At 45.4% G+C, this 26,178-nt stretch overlaps 1 protein-coding gene across 9 annotated transcripts; it reads right to left on the bottom strand.

The window, feature by feature from the left end:
- Positions 1–19: 19 nt before the first annotated feature.
- On the bottom strand, positions 20–25,410 carry MSH5 (mutS homolog 5). 9 transcript variants are annotated; one of them, XM_045497729.1, is made up of 25 exons: positions 25,304–25,410; positions 24,740–24,896; positions 24,343–24,466; positions 23,805–23,885; positions 23,559–23,621; positions 22,497–22,618; positions 22,213–22,322; positions 21,907–21,942; positions 21,285–21,367; positions 20,446–20,491; positions 16,066–16,204; positions 15,882–15,944; positions 7,886–8,014; positions 7,521–7,593; positions 7,248–7,357; positions 6,931–7,011; positions 3,571–3,658; positions 3,153–3,342; positions 2,910–3,036; positions 2,108–2,257; positions 1,420–1,494; positions 1,068–1,211; positions 724–933; positions 489–562; positions 20–276 (listed from the first exon to the last, which is right to left on the bottom strand). In XM_045497729.1, the coding sequence occupies exons 2-25, from the start codon at positions 24,881–24,883 to the stop codon at positions 165–167; spliced, it is 2,574 nt and encodes an 857-aa protein (XP_045353685.1). In that variant the 5' UTR covers positions 24,884–24,896; positions 25,304–25,410; the 3' UTR covers positions 20–164. The 9 variants fall into 9 exon arrangements, with proteins under 9 accessions (XP_045353685.1, XP_045353689.1, XP_045353686.1 ...); XM_045497733.1 differs by having other exon boundaries at positions 724–861; XM_045497730.1 differs by having other exon boundaries at positions 24,740–25,013; positions 25,304–25,389.
- Positions 25,411–26,178: the final 768 nt, after the last annotated feature.

The following is a 26,178-nucleotide window of genomic DNA, read 5'->3' as shown; positions in this document are numbered from 1 at the left end:
GCTCTAAAGAAACAATACCTTGCTCTGAAATAAACTTTATTCCTAACGTGAAACAGAATTTCCAGGAAAATTGAGAATTTTGGGCCTGAGGGAGACCAGGAAAGAGACAGGGCATGGCAGCTCACTGGGGTCTTGGGAAGTGGAGGAAAGCCAAGGAAGGACTCTCAAAGGATGCCAGTGGCAGCTGGCAGCACTTCCTGACTCATGAAAATGTCCAGGTCCAAGTTGGGATCTTCCAAATCCAGTTTCAGAAATTTATCTACCAACGTCTGGCAACTAATGGGAGAGAGAAAAATGGGATTTATGGGAGAAGAGATAACTGAGTCCCCAGGCAGAGGAGAGAGGCTATGGCACAGGGAGCCCAGGAAAATTTAGGGATTTCAGGATAAATCGTGGGTCTCTGAAGGACAAAGAGGCTGAGTCCCTGAAAGGGGGAGAAGAGCTGCAGACATGCTAGAGAGAGCTGGGACACTGGGCCACACACTCACTTTTCCATTTGCTTCTCCTTTAGCAACTCCTTGACAGGCTTGATGGGTTTCCCACTGCGGATCAAATCTGAGACCTAGGAACCAGAAGGAGGGTGGGGGTGGGGGTGGAGGTGGGATGTGGAGGAGGGGGAGTTGGGTAAGAGAACTGGAACTAAGGGTCAGAAATCCCATGGACCCAGAAAGCCAGGCTAACGGAAGGGAGCCCTGATGGAGGTACTTGACGTTTGGATCTCACCTCCTTGCCACGGGCAATGAGATTGCCGGGAAGCCCAGCCTGGGCAGCTGTGTAGGACGCATGGCTGGCATTGGCAATACCTTCACAAACCTGATAGAAGAAGACTAGGTCGTCCCCATCCTCACAGGTCTCCATGGTCTTAAAAGAGATACAAGGGGACAGTGTGTCATCAATGTCTCTGCTTCCTGCCCTGAAACCCTTGGCCAATCCCTGTGGGGAGTGAGAAATGGGAAGGGACGTGGTTCCTGTGCTCAGGGAGCCCCTGTCGTACCTGAAGAGCCTGTCCTCAGTTCTGGTAAATGCTCATCCTATGGATCCCTAGAGGGCTAGATGGGTTTCCTTACCAAATACTGCACAAGGGGCCCCTGTGGCAGCAGCTGTAGCTGAACAAGGCTCAGAAAGTTGGTGGCCACAAAGATGTGAGGGCACATGGGTCCAAGTGCCAGCCAGTGTCGTAGCACAGCAGCTAGAAGCGCAAGCCCATCCACCTGCGCAGAGGGCAGGGGTGAGGGTACTGAACCAGAGGTGCCCTGTGTACACCTCTCCACCTGCCCTGGCCTGCCCCATCTTGCACTTTTCTGTTTCTTTCCTGCCCCATGCACCCCTGTTCCTTTCCCGAGGCACAGCGTCACCCTCGTGCTCCTTTGTCTTCCCCCGGCTTCCCCTCCTCAGTTTCTCATCCTTTTGTCTCCTCACCGTGTTGGTTCCCTTTCCAAATTCATCAATGAGGACCAGAGACTGCTTGGTGGCATTGTTCACTGCTTTCGCCACCTGCTGGGTACCAGGCGGACAAGGGAGAATTTCATTGGCATTCAAGCCTGTAATGCACTGACCACAGTCTGCCTGTGAATAAAGCTGCTTATATATGTGTCCACCCTACTGGACTGCAGGTTCTTCAGTGGTAAGACACACATTTCATTCATCCTTTCATTGCCAACAGTGTCTCATGCAAATCAAAGGTTCAGTAAAAGTTCATGGTATTGATTCTCCCAGTCTCTGAATTTGGTGCTTCCTGCCCCTAATACAGAAGGCATGCTGCAGAATGAAGATTTTTCTTGTTCTGATCATTTTTCTTTTTAGATTTTTTTTTTTTCATTTAGAGAGAAAGCATGGGGGGGTGTGAAGGGGCAGAGGAGGAGAGAGGGAGGGAGGGAGGGAGAGAGAGAGAGAGAGAGAGAAGAGAATCTTAAGCAGGTTCCATGCTCAGCATGGAGCCCAACACGGGGCTTGATCCCACAACCCTGGGATCATGACCTGAGCTGAAATCAAGAGTCAGACGCCCACCCAACTGAGCCACTCAGGTGCCCCTGATTATTTTTCAAGAGTAGAGTTCCTTCCTTACTAATACCCTCCCACAATCCCACCCCCCTTTGCTCCCTTTGACCTGGTTAAGGTCGATCATGAAGGTGGAGAGGCCCAAGGAGATGGATTCGCAGCTATGAATCCGGGTGAAGATGGCATCTACCGCCCCAATTTCGGCTTCCTCTGCTGGCACAAAGCTGCCCACCAGGGCCATGAATGTGATCAAGCCTACCTAGAAACGGAGGAGACAGGGCCTGGGGCCTGATGGTGTGGGCTGGGGTAAAGGTGAGTCAAGGCTGAGGGGTGAATTATAGATCAAAGAGGGATGGACACAGTTTAATAGGAGAGTAGAGCCCCTTCAGCTTTCTTTAGAATCAGGAAAAAGGAAGGGGGGAGGGGGCAGAGGCACACCTGGGAATGGCATGGATCTATTCAGAGATGGGGGAGAGGATTTCAGGGCACAGAAAGATCTGTTAGAGCATGGCTCTCCCTCAAGTACAGAATGGGAACACGTGAGGTAGAGGAGCAGGGAGTGTGCACTACAGACTTTTCATGACAGATCGGGTCAGAACACAGGGGAAGAGCTGTAGGGACCCATGTTTGCAGGCAGGTGGGAGATGGAGACAATGAAAAAGATGCCAGAGGCCCAGTGTGCAGGGATTCTCCTCACTTGTTTTTTTTTTTTTTTTTTTTTTTAATGTTTTATTTGGGGGAGAGTAGAAGTAGGGGAGGAGCAGACAGAGGGGGACAGAGGATCTAAAGCAGGCTCTGTGCTGACAGCAGCGAGCCCGATGTGGGGCTTGAACACATGAACTGTCAGATTATGACCTGAGCTGAAGTTGGGTGCTCACCTGACTGAGCTACCCATGTGCCCCTCTCCTCACCTGTTTGAGGTATATGCTCTTCCCTGAGGAGTTGGGTCCGGTGATGACTTTGATCCTCCCTTTGTCCCCGCCACACTCTGCAGAGTTGGGCACGAACGTTCGGGCACAGAGTTCCATCAGTGGATGTCTGCAGTGGGTAGAAAGTTACCTCGCACATGGCCTGTGAATCCAGATAAATGAAGGCACCAGAGATGGGGCCTTTGGGCCCCTTGTGTCTATGCCTCCAGCCCCTTCTGTTCTCACCTGCCATTCAGGATTCGGACCCCAAGGAGTTGTGGGGAGTAACGGGGCCTTGAGTAGCCGTAGTCCCGGGCAGCACTGGCAAGAGCCAGCAGGACGTCCAGGCGGGAGGCAAGGTCCAACACACGGGTCAAGACAGCTGCCCGCGCCAGCACCTGACACTGCAGCTGGTACATCAACAGGGTCTCCTGGTCTAAAGGTAGGGGAGGAAGGGGGTGGACATTAGCTCCAGGAGAAAATGAAGAAGAGACAAAGAAGCCAGCAGAAAGACCTGGAAATAGGCTTGCAGAGAAAGAGTCTGAGACACCCCGAGACATTGAGAGGAAAAGGTAAAAGTCAGAGTGAGAGAGCAGGAAGAAAGGAGCCTGTTAGAATATCCTCCAAGCTGCCCGCTCCCCTCCAGCCTTTTGCTTCTCCTCACCTCGGATATCACAGTGCAGGTCCCCCAGCAATGCATCCAGCTCCTTGGTTCGAGCACTACGATAGTGCAGCTTCTCCTCTGACAGAAACTGGGTGCAAGAGTTCAAAGCTGTGGGCCTTGCATTCTTGGTCTCCATCTTCTCTAACATCACCTCCAGCCCCACCCCAACTTTTTTTTTAACTTTATATTTTATTTATTTTTAATTTTTTTAATGTTTTTATTTATTTTTGCAACAGAGAGAGACAGAGCATGAGCAGGGGAGGGGCAGAGAGAGAGGGAGACACAGAATCGGAAGCAGGCTCCAGGTTCTGAGCTATCAGCACAGAGCCCGATGCGGGGCTCGAACCCACAGACCATGAGATCATGACCTGAGCCGAAGTCGGACGTTTAACTGACTGAGCCACCCAGGCGCCCCGTTAACTTTATATTTTAAAATAAAACAGGGCGCCTGGGTGGCTCGGTTAAGCATCTGACTTCCACTGAGGTTGTGATCTCATAGTTCCTGAGTTCGAGCCCCACGTCGGGCTCTGTGCTGACAGCTCAGAGCCCGGAGCCTGCTTCGGATTCTGTGTCTCCCTCTCTCTGCCCCTCCCCTGCTCACAGTCTGTCTGTCTCAAAAATAAACATTGAAAGAAAAAAAAACTGAATTAAACAAATGTGTAGAAGGATTATTATGAGGCAAATACCCTTGTGACTAACCATGTAGGTTACAAATTGAGTTAAGAAATTAAAATTTTGCCAGCTACCCCAGAGAGCCATCCTATCACAACCTTCTCCAGCTCCTCAAAAGTAACCTCTATTCTGACCGTTCTGGGAATCGATTCTTTATTTTCTTTGTAAGTTTATCACCCAAATATTCATTCTTAAACACTAGTTTAGTTATGCCTCCCCTTGATAATTTCTGATATATATATATATATATATATATATATATATATATATATATATTTAATTCTAGTATAATTAACATATGGTGTTATATTAGTTTCAGGTGTACATATAGTGATTCAATACTTCTATGTATACTGTTCAGTGCTTATTAAGGTAAGTGTACTCTTTTTATTTTTATTTTTAACGTTTATTTTTGAGAGAGAGAGAGAGTGTGAGTGGGGAAGGGGGACAGAGAGGGAGACATAGAATCTGAAGCAGGCTCCAGGCTCTGAGGTGTCAGCACAGAGCCCGATGTGGGGCTCAAACTCACGAACCCTGAGATCATGACCTGAGCCGAAGTTGGATGCTTAACCGACTGAGACACCCAGGTGCCCCAAGATAAATGTACTCTTAATCCACTTCACCTGTTTCACCCATCCCCTCACCCACTTGCCCTCTGGTAACCATCAGTTTGTTCTCTATAGTCAGGAGTCTGTTTTTTGGTTTTGTCTTTTTTCTTTGTTCATTTTTGTTTCTTAAATTCCACATATGAGTGAAATGATATGGAATTTATCTTTCTCTGACTTATCTTACTTAGCATAATACTCTGTAGATCCTTCCATGCCATTGCAAATGGTAAGATCTCATTCTTTTTTTATGGCTGAGTAATATTCCATTGTGTGTACCACATCTTCTTTATTCATTCACCTATCAGTGGACACTTGGGCTGCTTGCATAGTTTGACTATTGTAGATAATGTTGCTATAAACATAGGGGAGCATGTATCCCTTTGAATTAGTGTTTTTGTATTCTTTGGGTAAATAGCAGTGTGATTCCTGGATCATAGGGTAATTCTATTTTTAATTTTCTTTGGAACTTCCATACTGTTTTACACAGTGATGGCACCAGTTTTTGTCCCCACCAACAGCGCAGGAAGGTTCCTTTTTCTCTACATCCTTGCCAACACTTGTTGTTTCCTGAGTTTTTGATTTTAGCCATTCTGACTAAAGTGTGGCTTTAGGTGTGAGATGATATCTCATTGTGGTTTTGATTTGTATTTCCCTGACAGTGAGTGATGTTCAGCATCTTTTCATGTGTCTGTTGGCCATCTAGATGTCTTCTTTGGAGAAATGTCTGTTCATGTCTTCTGCCCAGTTTTTAATTGGATTATTTGTTTTTTCTTTGTTATTGAGTAATATAAGTTCTTTTTTTTTAATTGTATTTATTTAAGTAATCTTGGGGCCCCTGGGTGGCTTGGTCGGGTAAGGGTTTGACTTCAGCTCAGATGGCAATCTCACCATTGGTGAGTCTGAGCCCCGCGTTGGGCTCTGGGCTGACAGCTCAGAGCCTGGAGCCTACTTCAGATTCTGTGTCTCCCTCTCTCTCCCTGCTCCTCCCCGCCCTCTCAAAAATAAATATTTAAAAATTTTTTTAAAGTAATCTCTACACTCAACATGGAGCTCAAACTTACAACCGTGAAATCAAGAGTTGCATGCCAAATGCCCCTATAAGTTCTTTACATATTTTGGATACTAACCCTTTATCATATATGTCATTTGCAAATATCTTCTCCCATTCCACAGTTGCCTTTTAGTTTTTTTGGTTGTTTCCTTTGCTATGCAGAAGGTTCTTATTTTGATGTAGCTCCAATAGTTTATTTTCACTTTTGTTTCCCTTGCCTCAGGAGAGGTATCTAGAAAGATGCTGCTACAACCAATGTCAGATAAATTACTGCCTGTGCTCTCTTTCTAGGATTTTTATGGTTTCCTGTATCACATTTAGGTCCTTAATCCATTTTGAGTTTATTAAGTAGGTTTCATGCCTGGCGTGGAGCCCAATGCAAGACTTGATTCACGACCTTGAGATCAAGACCTGAGCTGAGACCAAGAGTCAGACTGACTGACTGAGCCACCCAGGTGCCCCTCTCTATTGCAATTCTGGGCTTTCTATTCTGTCCTATTGATCTATGTGTGTATTTTTGTGCTAGTGCTATATTGTTTTGATTACTACAGCTTTGTAATAAAACTAGAAGTCTGGAATTGTGATACCTCCAGTTTTTTGTTTTTCAAGATTGTTTTGGCTATTCAGGGTCTTTGATGTTCCATACAAATTTTAGGATTCTTTGTTCTAGTTCTGTGAAAAATACTGTTAGTATTTGGATAGGGATGGCATTAAATCTGTAAACTGTAGTATCCACATTTTAACAACAATTGTTTTTCTACTTCCAGAGCATGGAATGTCTTTCCATTTCTTTATGTCATCTTCAATTTCTTTCATCATTTTGTAGTTTTCAGGGTACAGGTCTTTTATCTCTTTCTCACCTGACTTCTTTCTCTTTTATCTCAGAGCTGGTAAAGATCAAAGTAAAACTGTAGAAGAGACATCCCATATTGGGCAGTGCTGATGGGGGAAGGCCCTCCCTCAGCTGCTGACTCATTTCCCTCATCACCCTCCCTCCCCCCCCCCCCCCATAGAAGTCAAGGGCCTTACCATGAAGTCCAGTCCTTCAATCTCAAAGTCACTAGCCTCTACCATGAAAGGCAGGCGGGGAATACAAAGAAGAAAGCCAATCTGGGGAGAGTGCAGAGGAGTTAAAACAGGGAGTAAAGTACTGGGCACCTTATCTCCCCAGAGGATGCCAGAGATCCCAGTATTCTCCAGTGCTTCTCTCAAGGGCCTAAAGCCACCACCGTGTTCATATTCTTCACACTTCCCCAGGGGTTTTCTTATCCAGCAGTGTGTCCTTCATAAACCTAATATCTCCCATAAAAGACCCCGGGAGGCTACACCCGTCCTCCTGCCCTCACCAGAGGGATGTAGATGACACTGCATGAAGGAATACGGGAGTCCAGATTCTCTAGCTCCTTTCGGGCAACCTCAGTGAGGAAACTGGGAAGTCCCATCAGCCTTCGTTTTTCTAGGAGGGTGGAAGACATATGAGTATCGAAAGTAAGGTTCCTGCCCTGTTTGCCATGGTTAGTTAGCCCCAGTTGTAGTGGCCACCTACTGATGATGGTACCCCATCACTGGGCAGGCTCGTGTTTGGGGCCCATAGGCCCCACTGCGCACCCAACACTCACTCTCATCAATTTCAGGATCTATGTTGGGGAGGACTGTGAAACGATTTTCAGCAAGACTGCCCTCAAAATCCACCTGAGGAGATAAAAAGTCCAGTTGCTCATCACCCAGAACCATCTCCCAATCCTGCTCCTCACCTCTACTCGGGTCCCAATCCTCCCTGCAGTTCCTGCTTTAACCCTAACCCTCCAAGCAGGTCTCTGACATTCTGACACTTCCTCTCACCATCTCATTCTTTGGTCATCCAACTGACTTTGATGTCTCTCATCTTCCATAGCACATTCCCCAGAGCACAGTCCTTCTGTGTCCTCCAATCCCACCTCTCTTCCCTAGGTCCCCAGGGGTTCTGCCTCTGTCTTCCACTCACCACTTTCCCAATGAGGCTGGCAATATGGTGCAGGTCATCAGAGAACTCTTGGGCAATGTCCTGAAAGAGCTGGATGGACTGGGGCAGGGAGCGGCAGGCATCCCTCAGGCCCAGGGCACTATACACAGTCTGCAGCAGAAATGGACAGAAGATGGGCTGAGGTGAGGGGACAGGGATGGACTGAGAAGAACAGAGAGCAGCAGGGGGAAACACAATATAAAAGACAGAAGATCTCAAAGGCAAAAAAAGAAACAGTAAGTGAGGAAAATGGCATCTGTAAAATTCTGTGTCAGGCACTACACTAAATAGTGAGACTACAAAGAACTAAAATGGGCCCAGTCCCAGATGAGCTCTTGGTCAAACGAGGAAGACAGAAATACACCCAGAAGATTTAAAAATAGGGGCACCTGGGTGGCTCAGTTGTTTAAGTGTCCAATTCTTGGTTTGGGTTCAGGTCACGATCTCACAGTTCTTGGGTTCGAGCCCTCTTGGGTTCTGCACCGACAGGGTGGAGCCTGCTTGGGATTCTCTCTCTCCCTCTCTCTGCCCCTCCCCTGCTCGTGCTCTCTCTCAAGAAAAATAAATAAACTTAAAAAATAAATAAATAGGGACACCTGGGTGGCTCCATTAGTTGGGCCTCTGACTTCAGCTCAGGTCATGATCTCACAGTTCGTGAGTTTGAGCCCCGTGTCGGGCTCTGTGCTGGCAGCTCAGAGCCTGGAGCCTGCTTCAGATTCTGTGTCTCCCTCTCTCGCTGACCCTCCCTGGCTCATACTCTGTCTCTTTCTCTCTCAAAAATAAATAAACATTAAAAAAATAATAGTAAATAAATAAATAAGTAAAAATAAAGTGGTAGGTGCTTCAGTAGAGGAAAGAATCTTTTAAACTTTTTATTTATTTTTAGTGTTTACTTATTTTTTTTTCAACGTTTTTATTTATTTTTGGTACAGAGAGAGACAGAGCATGAACGGGGGAGGGGCAGAGAGAGAGGGAGACACAGAATCGGAAACAGGCTCCAGGCTCTGAGCCATCAGCCCAGAGCCCGACGCGGGGCTCGAACTCACGGACCGCGAGATCGTGACCTGGCTGAAGTCGGACGCTCAACCGACTGCGCCACCCAGGCGCCCCAAGTGTTTACTTATTTTTGAGAGAGAGAGGGAGAGAGAGTGCACATGCGCATGCACACAACAGGGGAGGGGCAGAGAGACAGGAAGAGAATCCAAAGAAGGCTCTGAGCTGTCAGCACAAAGCCTGACACAGGGCTCGAACCCATGAACCACAAGATCATGACTTGAGCCAAAGCTGGATGATCAACCAACTGATCCACCCAGGTGCCCCTAAGAGGAAAGGATTTTATACTGAGGAAGGAGAAAGAGAAGTAGAGATATGGAAGGCAGAACAGTAAATGAGCAGAAGGAGCAAGATAGCACTGGGGAAAGACAGCAAGAAGAGAGAAAGAGTGAGAGTCACTGACAGTTAATTACCCAGGGTGAAGCTCAGGGCCCTGAGGTGGCTGCCAAGGTTAGACTGAGCAGACAGACCAAATCCATAGGGCATCTACTGAGCCTTACTTGGTGGTAGAAGATATATGAAGTAAATAAATCAAAGGGTTTATACTCTAGCCATGATGGAAATAAACAAGCAGCAAAAATAATGATACCCACAAAACAGATTGACCAAGTTATGGAACTGATTAAAATTATGAAATAAGTTCAGAGAATAAGACTAATATGGACTAGGGTGCCTGGGTGGCTCAGTCGGTTGAGCATCCGACTTCGGCTCAGGTTATGATCTCGCGGTCTGTGAGTTCGAGCCCCGCGTTGGGCTCTGTGCTGACAGCTCAGAGCCTGGAGCCCGCTTCTGATTCTGTGTCTCCCTCTCTCTCTGCCCCTTCCCCGCTCATGCTCTGTCTGTCAAAAATAAACATTTAAAACATTTTTTTTAAAAAAGACTAATATGGGCTATCTTTACAGAAAAAAGGAAATGAACTTGGTTGTGAATAAGGCTATTCAAAAGGAAGGAGAGTATTCTGTTTGAAAGCAAGAGCATGAGTAAATGAATAGAGGTAGGAGTAAGAGCCAACACTTATTGAATGCTTACTAGGTGACAGGCAATGTTCTAAATTCTTCACATATGTTAATTTCATTCATCCTCAAAATAATCTTAGGAGATAGGAATTATCTCCATTTCACAGAGGAGCAACTGGAAGCACAAAGAAATAACATAATTTGCTCAAGGTCTCACAGAGTAAATAAAAGAGCTGGGATTTGAACCCAGGTGTCTGGCTTTTAACCACCACGCTACGTTGAGAACACAGTGTGCAGAGTCCCTGAATGCATAGCCTGGCCTGGCTGATGAATGTTCAGTGGTAAGAATGGAAGATACAAATAGTTCCACATATCTGTTCATGTTAAAAGAAATCTGCTGAAGATAATAAGAAGCAGGTTTCTCACTGGCAGAGAAGGAAGTTACAAATGAGGAAAGGAGGAAGTCTGGAGTGAACTCTGTGGTATTGACTGTGGTATAGAGTGAACTCTGTGGTATCAGAGGTATGAGTATGAACTCATGGATTCTTATATAGATAGATCGATTCAGGAATACAGATGTATATGCATGGGTTAGCATACTGCATTTATTTCTTTAGCTCTGTCTGTGGTGAAAAGAAGTGACAGATACCCCAGTAGCAATAACCACATCTAGTGTCCAGATCTTGGTTTCTAATACTATTCTCCAAACGTAACCAGGACTCCTTGGAGAAATGGTTGATTCTAGGGCTTAGGCAAGGAAAATATAAGATGACTCTGGAGCATCTTGTAGTGGTAAAAAGTTAGGAAGTGCTCAAAAATGGACTGGGGGCCATGTCAGAAGGGCATATCAAAAGCCTACCTGAATCTGAAAAGCCAATCTAAAAGCTAAATGGGCATATTAAAAATACACTTTAAAAAAACTATTTAGGGGCGCCTGGGTGGCTCGGTCGGTTAAGCGTCCGACTTCGGCTCAGGTCGTGATCTCACGGTCTGTGAGTTCGAGCCCCGCGTCAGGCTCTGTGCTGACGGCTCAGAGCCTGGAGCCCATTTCAGATTCTGTGTCTCCCTCTCTCTCTGCCCCTCCTCTGTTCATGCTCTGTCTCTCTCTGTCTCAAAAATAAATAAACATTAAAAAAAAATTAAAAAAAAAAAAACTATTTAAAAAAGGCGGGGTGTGCGCCTGGGTGCCTCAGTCGGTTAAATGTCGGACTCTTGACTTCAGCTCAGGTCATGATCTCGTGCTCATGAGTTCGAGCTCCACATCAAGATCTGTGCTGGGTGCTGGCAGCACAGAGCCTGCTTGGGATTCTATCTCCCTCTCTCTGTTCCTCCCCTGCTTGCTCTCTAGCTCTCTCTCAAATAAAAATACACTTTAAAAAACTATTAAAAAATAAATAAGTGGGTATATTAAAAGTCAATCTGAAAAGAACTCTTAAGGAACTAAACTAGAAAAATTTGAGTAAAATAAAAATACAACACTGAATTATAACTCATAAAAGATTTCTGACATAACTGTACTATGGTTATGTCAACATTGTTTTGGTAATATGTTAACATTAAGGGAAACTGGATGAAGGATATGTGAGAACACCATGTACAATTTTTGCAACTTTTCTTTACATCTTAATTATTAAAAAAAAAAAAAAAAGAATTTAAAACAAAGCAACAGAAGGATAAATCTTAAAAATTTTTAAAAGAAAATGTTATCTATAGGTGGGGGGGTGGATAGAAACTAGAATTAGTTGACTACATAATAGTTTGGAATTACATAAATATTTTATGTAATTATAAAAATAAATGAAATTTTAAAAATTCTTAAAAATCAAAAATAGAATGAAACAAATGAACATAAATGTATGTCCAGATAGTGACATAACTACACAGAGAGGCACTATTCCAAGTGACTAAAACACAGTAATTTGACTGTATATCCTTAGTAGGGACAAAAAGAACTTCCCTCCTCCTCCCAAAAAATCTTAAATTATTTTCAATAATATCATTGATAGTAGTGCTAGAAGTGTTATACTAAGATCGTTGTGGATGTAATGTAGGAAAAGGCAAATGAATGATATTCTAATCTTCTCATTGCTAGTGTTATTGAGAACCAGAATTTTCAGTATGAAGAAGAAATACTGAAGAAGATAAGTAAAGGAATATATAAGGTAAGGATGCTGTACTTCTGAATTTAAATTGGTGGTATCAGTACCAATTTTATCATGCATGTATTTTACTTTTTAAAAGTTCCTATATATGTCCACAGAAAAGTCTTAAAAACAATAAGTAAAACATGCTGTGCACCTCTAGCATTCAGACTGAGACAGCCTGTGATACAATTTTTCACTAAAAGGAACCAGGGCTCCTTGGAGAAATGTCTCATCCTGGGTCAGAACCAGGAGATATGAGATGTAGGGGCACCTGGCTGGCTCAGTCAGAAGAGCATGTGACTCTTGATCTTGGAGTCAAGAGTTCAAGTCCCACTTTGGGTGCAGAGATGACATAAAAAATAATAAAATAAAATAAAATAAAATAAAATAAAATAAAACCAGGAAATATGAATGATATTTTTGTTAGATCCCATCAAATCAGAGAGCAGGAGGGAAGCTGCCAAGTGGGAAAATCTACTGGGGTCATGTTTAAAGGACTCAGAAGCCAACATGAAGAGGCTCCCATTGGCCAAAGATGGAATAATCTGAACATGTAGAAAGACTAAAATTGCAGAGGACTGAAACACACGCATAAATCTGAGTTCATGATGATACACAACAACAAAAAACACACTGGCTACCTTGGAGGATGTTAGGGAACCAATTTCCTATATGCTGATAGCTGATAAATAAAAGCAGGGGGAGGGAAATCAAGCAATTTCTATGATATGAAATATATCACTGGAAAACCAAAAAGCAGATGAGAGGGTTTCTCTTTACAGAAATGTTCTGGCTAATAAATGAAGAAAGGATGACAGAATAATACTACTTTGCAATCCATAAGGAAATAATGGACTTAGGTATTAAACATCAAAAGCTGCTAACATCACAAAAGGAGAGACAGACATATGAGACATTATATTCCTCCACTTATAAAACAGTACTGAAAAAAATCTAACTTGGATTTGATCGATCTTCTAGGTTCAACTATTTACTTACAGAAATTCTAGAAGAGCGTAAAACTTGTCAAAAACACCTACTGATTACATTCAGCAAAATCCAGGCTAAGGGAAATTCTGTCGGACAAACAATCTAAATTCTTCAACAAATAATTTGCAAGGGGAAAAAGAGAGATAAAGATTGAGATAGAGATGGAGGGAGAACTGTGAAAGGCAAAAGGAACCCACAAAGGAGACTTCAAGAGACATCAAACCATTGCCATATGTTGAACATATTTGCATCCTGATTAAACAAAATGTAATGTTTTAAAAATCATGACATTTAAGAGAGGATTAGAAATGTGAACATCAGGAGGGCCTGCATGGCTCAAGTCAGTTGGGCATCCTATTTTTTTTTTTTTTTTTTTTTTTTTGAGATACAGAGCAAGAGCAGGGAAATAGCAGAGAGAGGAAGACACAGAATCTGAAGCAGGCTCCAGGTTCTGAGCTGTCAGCATAGAGCCCCATGTAGGGTTCGAACTCATGTACCACGAGATCATGACCTGAGCCAAAGTTGTACGCTTAACCGACTGAGCCACCCAGGCGCCCCATCTGACTTTTGATTTTGGCTCAAGTCACGATCCCATGGTTCATGAGTTCGAGCCCCAGTTGGGGCTCTATGCTGACAGCATGGAGCCTGCTTGGGATTCTCTCTCTCTCTCTCTCTCTCTCTCTCTCTCTCTCTCTCTCTCAAAATAAATAAATAAACATAAAAAAAAATGTGGGGCACCTGGGTGGCTCAGTCAGTTAAGCTTCCAACTTTGGCTCAGGTCATGATCTCATGGTTCATGAGTTGGAGCCCCGTGTCAGGCTCTGTGCTGACAGCCTGGAGCCTGCTTTAGATTCTGTGTCTCCCTCTTTCTGCCCCTCCCCCACTGCCGCTTGCTCTCTCTCTCTCTCTCTCTCTCTCTGTCAAAAGTAAAACATTACAAAAAAATTTTTAAAAACCTGCTTTTAAAAAGAATAGAAATGTGAACATCGGACAATTTGTGATATTCAAGAATTATGCTGATTGTTAGTAAGATAATGATATTGTTATTCCTTTTTATGTTTTTTTAAGTTTTTATTTATTGTGAGAGAGAGAGCACCCCCATAAGTGGGGGAGAGGGACAGAAAGAAAGGGAGAGAGAGAATCCCAAGCAGGCTCCAAAGCATGGCTTAATCCCACAAATGGTGAGATCAAACGAACAGAAACCAAGAGTCTGATGCTTAACTGACTGAGCCACCCAAGCACCCCCATTATTCCTTTTTAAAAGTAGTTTTGGGGGGCACCTCTCTCTCGGCCCCTCTCATGTTCATGCTCTATCTCTGAATAATAAATAAACATTAAAAACTTTTTTTAAAGTAATTTTTGGGGCACCTGGGTGGCTCAGTCAGTTGAGCATCTGACTTCAGCTCAGGTCATGATCTCATGGTTCATGAGTTCAAGCCCCACATTGGGCTAGCTGCTATCAGTGCAGAGCCCACTTCTGATACTCTGTCTCCCTCTCTCTCTGCCCCTCTCATGCTCATACTCTTTCTCTCAAAAATAAATAAGCTTAAAAAAATTTTTTTTTAATGTTTATTTCTGAGAGAGACAGAGACAGAGTGTGAGTGAAGGAGGGGCAGAGAGAGAGAGGGAGACAAAGAATCCAAAGCAGGCTCCAGGCTCTGAGCTGTCAGCACAGAGCCTGATGCGAGGCTTGAATCCGCGAACCGCAAGATCATGACCTGAGCTGAAGTCAGACGCTTAACCGACTGAGCCACTCAGGTGCCCCCAAAATAAATAAGCATTTAAAAAAAAGAGAAATTTTCTTTTAGAAATCATATTAACATATTTATGGGTGAAATTATATGATGGCTGGAATTTGCTTCAGAGTAATCCAGGAAGGGGAAAGCAAGGAGAAGATATACATGAAACAAGATTGGCATGAGTCCAAGTGTCAAAGCTGCATGGTGGGTACATGGAGGCTCATTATATTACTCTAAAAATTTTTTTTTCACAACTTCTACAATACAAAGTTTTTTTCTTGTTTTTTTTTTTAATAGATTTTTTTTTTTCAACGTTTATTTATTTTTGGGACAGAGAGAGACAGAGCATGAACGGGGGAGGGTCAGAGAGAGAGGGAGACACAGAATCGGAAACAGGCTCCAGGCTCCGAGCCATCAGCCCAGAGCCTGACGCGGGGCTCGAACTCACGGACCGCGAGATCGTGACCTGGTTGAAGTCGGACGCTCAACCGACTGCGCCACCCAGGCGCCCCTCTTGTTTTTTTTTTTAAGTGTTGGGATAGGGTGCCTGGGTGGCTCAGTCGAGCGTCCAACTCTTGATTTCAGCTCAGGTCATGATCCCAGGGTCTGGGGGATCAAGCCCCGAGTCGTGCTCTGAGCTGAGCATGGAGCCTGCTTAAGATTCTCTCTCTCTCGGGGTGCCTGGGTGGCTCTGTCGGTTAAGCATCCGACTTCAGCTCAGGTCACGATCTCACAGTCTATGAGTTCAAGCCCCGCGTCGGGCTCTGTGCTGACAGCTCAAAGCCTGGAGCCTGTTTCAGGTTCTGTGTCTCCCTCTCTCTCTGACCCTCCCCGGTTCATGCTCTGTCTCAAAAATAAATAAATGTTAAAAAAAAAAAAAAAGATTCTCTCTCTCTCCCCCTCTTTTTCTGCCCTCCCCCCCACCCCCCGGCTCATGCTTGCTCTCTCACTCGTGCGCTCTCTCTCTCTCAAAATAAATAAATTAAAAAAAAAAGTGTCAGGATAAAGTTGGAGAGGGTGACCAGAGTACAGAAGGTCTGGATCATTGCTGAGGGACTTAACTTGGACTTCTGGGATTCAAGAAGGAAGAACTTACCTTGTACAGAACTTGCCAGTCGCTGACCTTGGTGTGGGACAGCTTCATGCGTTTCAAAATCAGCTACAGTCAAAAGGACAGCCATTGTTTTCCCTCTCCCACTCTAATGCTCCTCAAAAAGCCCCATGTCCAATATTGACCCTCAAACTCCTTACCCACCTCCCGGCCCCCACCCCTGGCTCACAGGCACATTCTTGATATGACCCAGCAACCGATGCAGCATTTGAGCCATGTCCAGATTCTGGGGTAGTAGGAAAAACTGAATGACATCCAACCGAGAATTTAGCTCTCCCAGGTCGTGAGTCGGACGTGTGAACCATAGCCTGGAAGTGAGGCATGACACGGGGGGTGGGGACAGAAATTACATCTGTTCTCGTTATTATCTTGATCCCAGTTTGTGAAAATGTGTGTCTGGAGGTCCCTGGGGATTGTGGTAATCAGTATCTGTACTGGCAAGTACAGTGTCCTATCTATGCGGGCGTGTTTACACAGATCTAAAAATCTCTGCATGTGAGCACGACTCTGTTTATCATGGTTTTGATGGATGTAACCATGTGTCATTCCATGTGGATATGTAATGGAGCTTGTCAATATTTAGAGGGAGTGTAGCGTATTGAGGTATTTGTGTGCCAACACTCTAGTTCTCTCTGCAGCTGAGTAGGAGACGGTGAGTCAGCGTGAGTTTATCTGCATTTAGCTGTGAAAGTGTCTCTGGGTGTAATTGCACACACGTTCATCTTTTCTTGTTGTTCTGTAAAAGTATATAACCATTCCATGTGGAATGATAATCCTCAATTCATGACAATGGTCATCTCTGCAGAGAAGGATTGGGAAGGATACTGAAGAGGCTTCAGTGACATTGTCTTTTTTTTTTTTTTTTTTTTTTCTTAAGTAAGTTCTATACCCACTCTGGGGCTCAAGCTCATGACCCCAAGATCAAGAGTCATATGCTTGGGGTGTATGGGTGGCTCAGTCAGTTGAGCGTCCGACTTCAGCTCAGGTCATGATCTCGCAGACTGTGAGTTCAAGCCCTGCGTCGGGCTCTGTGCTGACAGCTCAGAGCCTGGAGCTTGCTTTGGCTTCTGTGTCTCCCTCTCTCTCTGCCCCTCCCCTGCTCATGCTCTGTCTCTCTGTCAAAAACATTTAAAAAAAATGATTTAAAAAAAGAGTCATATGCTCTACCAACTGATCCAGCCAGGCGCCCCTTCAAAAACATTGCCTTATTCTTAAATTTGTTCGTGCAAACATAGATGTTTGTATTATTATTACTTCCACATTTTGTGTGCCTGAGGTATTTCCTAATAAATTAGTATACGGTAATAAATGTTTCTTCTGTGTTTGTCTAATTCTGGGTGCCCCTATCTTCTCTATGGCTATGAAGAGTGTGAGACTCTGCAAGGACCTGTGAGCCCATGAATTCTTTTCTGTATTAGAGCAAGCCATTAGGCATGTTATTTTACTTTATTTTTTTAATGTTTATATATTTTGGGGGGGAGGGGCAGAGAGGGAGGGAGACAGAGGATCCAAAGAAGGCTCTGAGCTCTCAGCGCAAAGCCCGATGCAGGGTTCAAATCCCCAAACTGTGAGATGATGACCTGAGCCAAAGTCAACGGACTGAGCCACCCAGCCACCCCAGGCATGCTACTTTATATAAAGAACCAACCTATGGAGACACTATGGCCCGAGGATATGTATCTCACACTATATAGTCTATGGCCAGTTACCCTGGGTTAGAACACCCCAGGTTAGAGTAAAATGGAGAATTAGGTTGGATTCGAGGGTAGGTTTTAGGCACCTCTGCTCCTTAGCCACAGAGAGCTCCACCAGCAGCTGTGTAGGTCAGTTTGTGAATACCCTTCCCCACCTTGGAGAGTACAAGCAGACTTTCTTGTAAAATACCTAGGTTTTTCAGGGCGCCTGGGTGGCTCAGTCAGTTAAGCATCCGACTTTGGTTCAGGTCATGATGTTGCGGCTTGCAAGTCTGAGCCCTGAATGGGACTCTCTGCTGTCAGCACAGAACCCACTTTGGATTCTCTGCCCCTCCTCCACTTGTGCTCACACTAGCGCGCTCTCTCTCTCGCTCTCTCTCTCAAAAATAAATAAGCATTGGGGCGCCTGGGTGGCGCAGTCGGTTAAGCGTCCGACTTCAGCCAGGTCACGATCTCGCGCTCCGTGAGTTCGAGCCCCGCGTCGGGCTCTGGGCTGAGGGCTCGGAGCCTGGAGCCTGTTTCCGATTCTGTGTCTCCCTCTCTCTCTGCACCTCCCGCATTCATGCTCTGTCTCTCTCTGTCCCAAAAATAAATAAACGTTGAAAAAAAAAAATAAATAAATAAATAAATAAGCATTAAAAAAAATACTTAGGTTTTTCTGACTCACGTACTGCTAGTGCCAGGAGAAATCTTAGTCAAGCTAAACCTCCTAATTCTATAGCTGAGGAAATGAAGCCCTTAGACAAGCAGCTTGTCCAAAATCTAGAGCTGGGTCTCAAACTCAGGTCTCCAGACTGTGAGCACAGTGCTCTTTAGAGCATAATGTGACATTCAGTCACCTTCCTGGTGCCCTGTCCAGTTGGAGGCCAACTGGGTCCTTAGTTCATGATTCAGGTTGTGATTCCATGCCCTGCTGGATCCTACCTGGGGGGATCTGCATTCCTCCCCTCCCCTTTAATGCTGATCTCTTCTCCCCTGAGAATTCCTTCTCTCTCATCCCTGGTTGAGATTAGAGATCTGCACCTGTAGAATGTGTGGGTAATGAAGGCATCCCAATTACCTGAAGATGACCTCAGATTATCCTAAATTAACCTCTAAAAGACACACAGTGCAGGGCAGGTGAGGTGGGTAAAGGATTGCGCACCTGTAGGCTAGCAAAGGTTTCAGCTCTGAGTTTGTACAGATGACGTGACCAATGTGTTTGCATTTGTGTACCTACTCACTCACTCGGTGCTACTACATACAAGGCCATGTGCCAGGCACTGAGGTAACAGGAATGACCGCTGTACGGAGCTCACAGCTATGAGAACAAGCAGATTCACCGACCGCTAACTCCAACCTGACGTGACAGTGCAACTAGAAAACAAACAGGCAACGTGAGAGCAAATGGGAAGGTGTGTGTCAGTCTCCTTATGGGTGCCTGTGAAAGTTTCACCACGAAGGTGATAGTTGGCTTGTACCTTGAAGAAGATGTAAGATTCTGACAGGTGAAGAACAAGGGAAAAACTTTCCAGAGGGAACTGCATAAACATAGGCATGGTGTATTTCCATGATGGAAAGTGGCCCAAATGACTGGACCATAGGGCAGATCCAGTAAGGATGGATTTAGGAAGGGCTTGGGAAAATAATCATGGAAGTTTAAATTGGGGTGAATGGGAGGGGCCCTGAACATCATACTGCTAAAGATGTTAATCTTCATCCCACGGAGAACGGGGAAGTCTGAGGTTTATGTTATTTTGTTTTTACTTAAGGTTTAAAAAAAAAAAAAGTGGAGTGACATGCTCAGATCTCTATTGTGGAATGACAAGTATTTTAGAACGAAGGACAGATCGGAAAAAGAAGAGATTCAAAGCACAGAGACCAATCTGAAGGTGAATACAATGCCCAAGGTTAGAAATGATTACAGCCAGAGTTAGAGCAGTGGAAAGAGGGAGAGAGATGGCTGAGAAAGACATTTCAGGGTACAATCAATAGGCCTTAGTGAATAATTGAATATGAAGGGTGAAGGAGAAGCGTCAATCCAAGGTTGAGAAGCAGTACTGCCAGCGATGCCATTATGCAGATAAAAAAGGATGCAGGAAGACGAACAGGTCCAGTGGGCATCAGTTTAGATGCTCTGAGCTTGAACTGCCTATAGAAATTGCAACTGGTGATGATGTGCGGTGAGCATTCCACATATACAGCTCAGAAATAGAGACACAATTTTGAAAGTCAACAGACAATAGCTCAAATGTGAAGTGTGGTTTTTATAATTAAAGATAGTACCATGTGGGGCCTGGCATGTGACTCTTGATCCTAGGGTCATGAGTCTGAGCGCCACGTTGGGAAGTTGATTGTACTTAAAATAAAATTTAAAAATCTTAAAAAAAGTAAAGATAGTACCATATGAGGTCGAAACTTCCAGTTATTAAAAAAAAGACACAATGTATAGCATAAGGAATATAGTTAATAATACTGTGATAACTTTGCATGGTGACAGATGGTAGCTAGAGTTATCATGGTGATCACTTCGTAACGTATATAAACACTGAATCACTATATTGTATACCTGAAACTAATATAATATTGTATATCAACTACACTTCAATAAAAAAAGATATTACTATGTGTGCATTAGTGTTTTGTGATTGTTTCTGCTGCTTGCATGTGTGCCAGTCTGTACCATCAATGGGCATACGTATATCTGTGCTGACAACACAAAATGAGGATACTAGCTACCACACGGGATTGGTGTGAGGATTAAACGTGTTTAGCCAGCATTTGGGAAATGGCAGTTCTCAGCACTATGAGATGGGGTGGTTTGTGTGAGTCTGTAGAATGAATGCATTAACCTGCAGCACATGTGTGAGACTTACCTGAGCAGCTTCTGTCCCCACTTACAGTGGCATCTATTGAGGATTCCTGTGGGGAGCAGGGGCAGGCAGTGAGCTTGTTACAAGGCAGGGGCAGAAAAAGGAATGTGTGGGTGTGTCTAAACTGAGGCATCCGGGCCAGAGGTTCGGTTAGGACAGAGTTTGGACAGGCTGGCCTGGGGGCGTTCCGCAGATACAGAACACAAAGGCAGCTAAAGCCAGCGACTGGCCACAAGTCTGAGCCAGGATTATCGTCCATGGGCTTAGGGAGGGATAGCCACTCAGAGGAACAGTTGGCCAGAAAAATACACAGAGCAGCTGTGGTTGGATTCACAAAGAGGCCAACACATACATGTAAACATTAGACACAATCCACTGAGGTACTGAGGTATGCACAGTAAAACCATGCGGCTACTTGGGGAGATGTCCCCACTACACCCTAAAGCCAGAGACAGCAGACAAAGACTCAATGCAAATAAGTTATGCATAAGTTATGGACAGTTATGCAGTTATATAACTCTCCTCTAAACATAGGGACTCCCAAAGTCCCTAGACAGGTGCACAACCAGCAGAAACATCCATAGAAACCCAAGGAAGGAACATGGAATTGGTAAAGTAAGAGATGATATGCAAATGACACTGGACAACTATGGATGGGCGGGGGGGGAGGGTGCCCAAGCTCAGGGAGGGTACAAGGAGCATAAGAAAGCTGGACTGGAGTGGAAGAGACATCTGGCAACAGGAGTGAAGTGGGAGGGAAGAGGGACTGGGACACATGTTGGGAGGCAGCTGCTTTTCTGGCAGCATTTTGTAGTGTGGGATGAGGGAAGGGGCATACCTACCAAACAGGCTAAGCCCCTCCTTCAGTCCACTGGCCACTTTGTACACTGAAGGGTGAGACTCACTCTTAAATATCTGCAGAACACTGTAAGGGAGAAGTGAAGGAGCTTGTGGTAACTTGGATTTAAAAAAAATTTTTTTTAAGTTTATTTTTGAGAGAGAGAGAGCAGGGGAGAGGCGGGGGGGGGGGGGGGTGCGGAGAAAGAATCCCAGGCAGGCTCTGCACTGTCAGCATGGAGCCTGACACGGGGCTTGAACCCTGAACCATGAGATCATGACCTGAGCTGAAACCAAGAGTCAGACACTTAACCGACTGAGCCACCCAGGAGCCCCAAGGTAACTTGGATTTTTTAAAGGGAATTGAGAAGATGGAAGGGAGATTGGGAACATCCTCCTGAGATTAAATTTTGTTGTAAGGTCTGTCCCTCACTTCTCTATCAGTTTTTCTCTTTAGAAAAGGAGGGTGACACCTTTGGGCTTTTCTCCCTCTCTTCCCTTTTCTTCAAGGAGAGAGACCTTAATAACCCCTGGATTAAAGAAACTGGAGCCTCACTGGGATTATTAGAGTATTAAACTTAATCCTTCTCTCTCCCCAGAGACGACAGCCTGCCTCCATCTCCTTACCTGTAAGTGTCTTGATCTATGCTCACCAGATGGGTCCTGAGGACAGAAAACAAGAAGAAAGAAAGGTGGCTGGGGTAGGAGCGGTGTGAGTTCATTCTTAGGTTCCACCCCCTAGATCCCCCTCCTGGAATACTGTCTCAGTCATCTCCCCGGAGCTCCACACCCCCTTCAGGTGCTCCTATGTGTCCTAGAGCACTTTACCTGATGGGTCACTGCCCACTCCTCCCACCACCCCCCCACCTTGTCTTGCTATTAAGACCTCCCAATCCCACCTTACTTTGCTTGAGGTTAGGGTAAATCACCTACAACACAAATTTCTTAAAGCCCAGGATGGGGACGCTGACGTTATAATCTTCCAGTTCAACCCCAATTCTTCTTCGACCCAGGAACTTGAGCAGCCCTCCAAGTGCTCGAACCTGGGAGGAAATCAGTAATGGAGTTGAGGTAAATCCCAATGTCCTGGAGGCTGGACAACACCAGAGAAAACTATTATTTTCCAGGATTGGACTAGTACCTCCCAGGACTCGACCCTAGGAATGGGTATTGGTCCCTTTCTCCAACCAGCCCTCATCTCCCAGGACCCTTCCTACCGTGAGGAGGCAGTCAAAGGGGATAATAGAGGAGAGGAAGAGGATTTTCTCAGTGGTAGTCATGGAGTCTGGGATGAAGGAGTAGTTTCCAGCAAGAAGGCGCTGTTTGCTTATCTCCAGACCTATTTTGGGGGAAGCATGAGAGGGAAGGGAAAGGTCTTGTAGCCCAATTTTCACCCTATTTTAAGAATGAGATGATAGAAGCAAGAGAGAGGATGTGACTTGCCAAGTTACACAGGCAGTTAATGGAAAGCTGAAACAAGAATCAAATCTTCAGGGGCGACTGGGTGGCTCAGTTGGTTAAGCTTCTGACTCTTGGTTTCAGCTCAAATCATGATCTCATGGTTCAGAGCTCGAGTTTGAGCCCTGCATCTGTGCTATCAGCGTGGAGCCTGCTTGGGATTCTCTCTCTCCTTCTCTGCCCCTCCCTTGCTCACACACTCTCTCAAAATAAAATGATGATGATGATGATGATACTAATAATAATGTACCAAATTTTCAGACTTAGTCTAATTATCTCTTTATTTTACCTAGAATATAAAGATCTTTGGCTGAGAGCACAACCTGAGAAATACAAGTGATTCAGAATATCTATTCCTAAGGTATCTATTTGGAATTTGGGTTTTGGGGTCAAAGGATCATATTAATAGAGGAATGAATAATACTAATGTCTTAATATCTAAGTAGAATAGAACATTCCTTATCTTTTTTACAAACCTGGGAAGGTTTTGTCTATTTTTTTTTTTTTTTTTAAGGGACAAATGGCTTTGGCTTAAAGGTAAAAATCCCAACAATCAAAGCTATCCACAAAGTGTCACCACTTCCTCTTCTCAGGGAAGGCCCTCATCCCTAGACACGCCTATGTGGAAACTTCACAAGGTTTCAGGTTATTAAAGGGTAAGGAGCAGGAGAGATCTTGAGGAGACTGCTTATGGGACTTGGAGAACACAAAGGGTTAGGATAAGATAAGGCTGAGGAGAGACTTCTGATGGAGCTCAAGTAGAGTAAGGAGAAAGGGGTAGGAAAAATGGGATGAGGAATTGGGCAAAGGAAAGGAAGTACCAAAATCCACACTTGGCAAAAATACAATTTCAGGTCTCTTAGGCTCTCTGTGTTCCTGGGAGGCTGTGGGGGAAGCAGAGAAAGGGCCATGAGTCTGAACATCTCAGTCCTCTGCCTCTGTCCCACCTTCCCTCTCACCCAATTCTGGCCTCCTGGCTGTTGCTCCTCCAAGACCCTTTAGTCTCCTGGAATATTCCACAGTTCACTCCTTTCCCATTTTTGCTTTTCCCCTTACCCAGTCCTTACCAAGCTTCCCTAGAAACCGAGTCATATTCTCATCCTGTTTGGCACTCGTAACAACAGACCGGGGATTGATTTCATCCAACACTTGGAAGAAGAATGGAGACCAAATGAGTAAAAGGATCCTCTAAGGGGGTATCCATAGACCTCCCCTTGCTATTTCCTTCTACTCCCTCCAAAACAAACAAACAAACAAACAAACGCACCCTCATTTCCTCCCTCTAAAAGTAAGAGGTGCTCTGCATATTGGGAGCATAGGTAGGAGTCAGGCATGAGATTGAGGAATGAGAAGACTGGCAGGGTGGCAGGAGGGAAGAGTGACCTGGAGATTGTCACTAGACTCCAAAGCCCTGCAGGACGGACATGACTGATTTGCCCAGCACCTGATACATTATAAACAATAAGTGTTGAATAATGAAATGAATTCCTATAAACAACAGGGGGAACTTCTGGGAGTCAATAAAATAAATTGAGACAGGTAAGGATAGAAGAGTGAAATACACTTCCAGTCTCAGAGGAGAGGAATCCATGGTTCTGCTCCCACCTCTCTGGAGAAGCTTGAGACTCTCATGGTCTGGGGCATCTGGCATGAAGTGGATGGTAGAGTCACTAGTGTCATAGTAGGCGATGCCCAAGTATCCCGAAGTCCACAGCGCACACAGATAGATCTATCCCAGGAAGAAGAAAGGAAACCGACAAGAAAGGAAACTGCTGGTAAGTGTAGGGTTATGCCATGTCCTACTTAATTTTAATCATTTTATCAAATCCCTGAGATAAGTATCATCGTCCCCATTCAGTCAGTGTCAAACAGAGCAGAGGCAAGTGACCTGCCAGCTATTCCAAGCCCATTGATTCTAACATCCCGAAGTTCCAACCAACTCCCTGCTCTCAGGATCCAAGCGCCTGCTCCACCAGACATCAGACACCGCCGCCCCAGAGACCTCCGCCGGCTCTTGCTCGTTGTCCTCCTCCTCCTCAGCCTCCCCACGGCCCGACACTGGGGCCAGGCTGGGAAAGATGGCTGAAGCTGCCCCCGGCTCCGGGCTCTGCGGCGTCCCGCCTGGGATCGTTCCTACGGAGAACATGGCCTTGGACGCTCTGCGGGCGCAGAAAACGAAGACGGTTCAGGAGCGGGATTTCACCGCCAGGAGGCTGGGATAGGGGGTGCTTAGACACGCAAATCCACCCGAACTGGGAGAGGGCTGAGGCGCAGGGCTGCAAGGGCCGGGGAGAGATGCGGTAACGTTTTGTTTTTAACATCTGCGGACATTTTGACGCGCGACTTCTTAGGTATATCAACAAAGTCCAGACTGCAAAACCCCACGTGCCCCACCCACATTCCGGTCACCCGGAGCTTGTACTTTGGCTGGAGGGCCCTGAGGGCCGAGTCTGCACGTCTCCTCTCCCCGCCTCTGCCAACCACGCCCCCACTATCGCTGCCCTAACTTCACGACTTCCCACCCCAGTTGCGGACACTCGCGGCACTTTCCCGCGTTTTCAGTCACCTGGGTAGCTACGTGCGCGAAACCGCTTCACTAAGAGACGCCCTCCCGCAAGAGAGGCACACCTGAGTGGGGGCGGGGTGCGCGCGCACACGCCCCGCCCCTCTAAGCCGCTATTGGCCGGAGAGATCCGGATCCTGCTTAAGATTTCGACAGGACTGGAGGGAGGAGCGGATCGCTGTTGCTAAGACGGCTGGACGCTGATTGGTCTATTCGCATATGGGGCGGTGTCCGAACGTTCAAACTTCCCGCCGCCAGTGCCGTTGCTTAGCACTCGGGCCTTAGGCCTTCCCGGTTTGGGCTTTGATTGACGCGGGGTGGAGCCTGTGAAAGTCGGAAGCGGAGCTTGACTCAGAGCCTACAGAACTAACTGGTCTAGGCGGGTTGGGGGGAGCAGCCTAAAGGGGCAGAGGCGAATTGCATTTTTTTTTTTTTCCGGAGAGCGAAGATAAGCACATTATTAAACCTGTACCAACAACTCTAAATTAATATTTGTACCCACTGAACTAGTATTTATGAACAGCTTAGAATAGTGCCTGGTAAACTTAGTAAAAGCCACGTGTTTTAAATAAATAAACAGAAATAAGCAAGACTCCTATCCTAGTCCTCTTTTGCCTATATCCTTGGTTCAGGGTATTACCACCCCAACGAGGGAACTACTGGGTCTCAATTATAATTTTTGTCTCCCACAAGGAAGTGGAAGCATTCGAGTTACACCAAAGTCTGGTGGAGAGAAGTAGACCTGATAAGAACAGCTACACTCCTGCTGAGACATGTCTGTACCCCTCCTACAGATGCACACACACCCACATCCCTAAGTACAGAGGGGTGTTATTCATTCACTCAGCAACTATTTAGTGCCTATTCTGGGTCAGGTG

The sequence above is a fragment of the Leopardus geoffroyi genome, chromosome B2 (assembly GCF_018350155.1).
Source record: "Leopardus geoffroyi isolate Oge1 chromosome B2, O.geoffroyi_Oge1_pat1.0, whole genome shotgun sequence".
Lineage (NCBI taxonomy): Eukaryota > Metazoa > Chordata > Mammalia > Carnivora > Felidae > Leopardus > Leopardus geoffroyi.
This window is presented reverse-complemented; position numbering and strand designations above follow the sequence as displayed.

Bases quoted from the DNA above. Each gene is read 5' to 3' on its own strand.
- MSH5 (XM_045497729.1), bottom strand. From the start codon at position 24,883: ATGTTCTCCGTAGGAACGATCCCAGGCGGGACGCCGCAGAGCCCGGAG. The intron at 16,205-20,445 runs GTAAGTCTCACA...CCTCACTTCCAG, and splicing joins TGGGGACAGAAGCTGCTCAG to GCTATGGTTCACACGTCCGA. The intron at 8,015-15,881 runs GTAAGTTCTTCC...TTTCTGCTGCAG, and splicing joins ACTGGCAAGTTCTGTACAAG to ACTGTGTATAGTGCCCTGGG.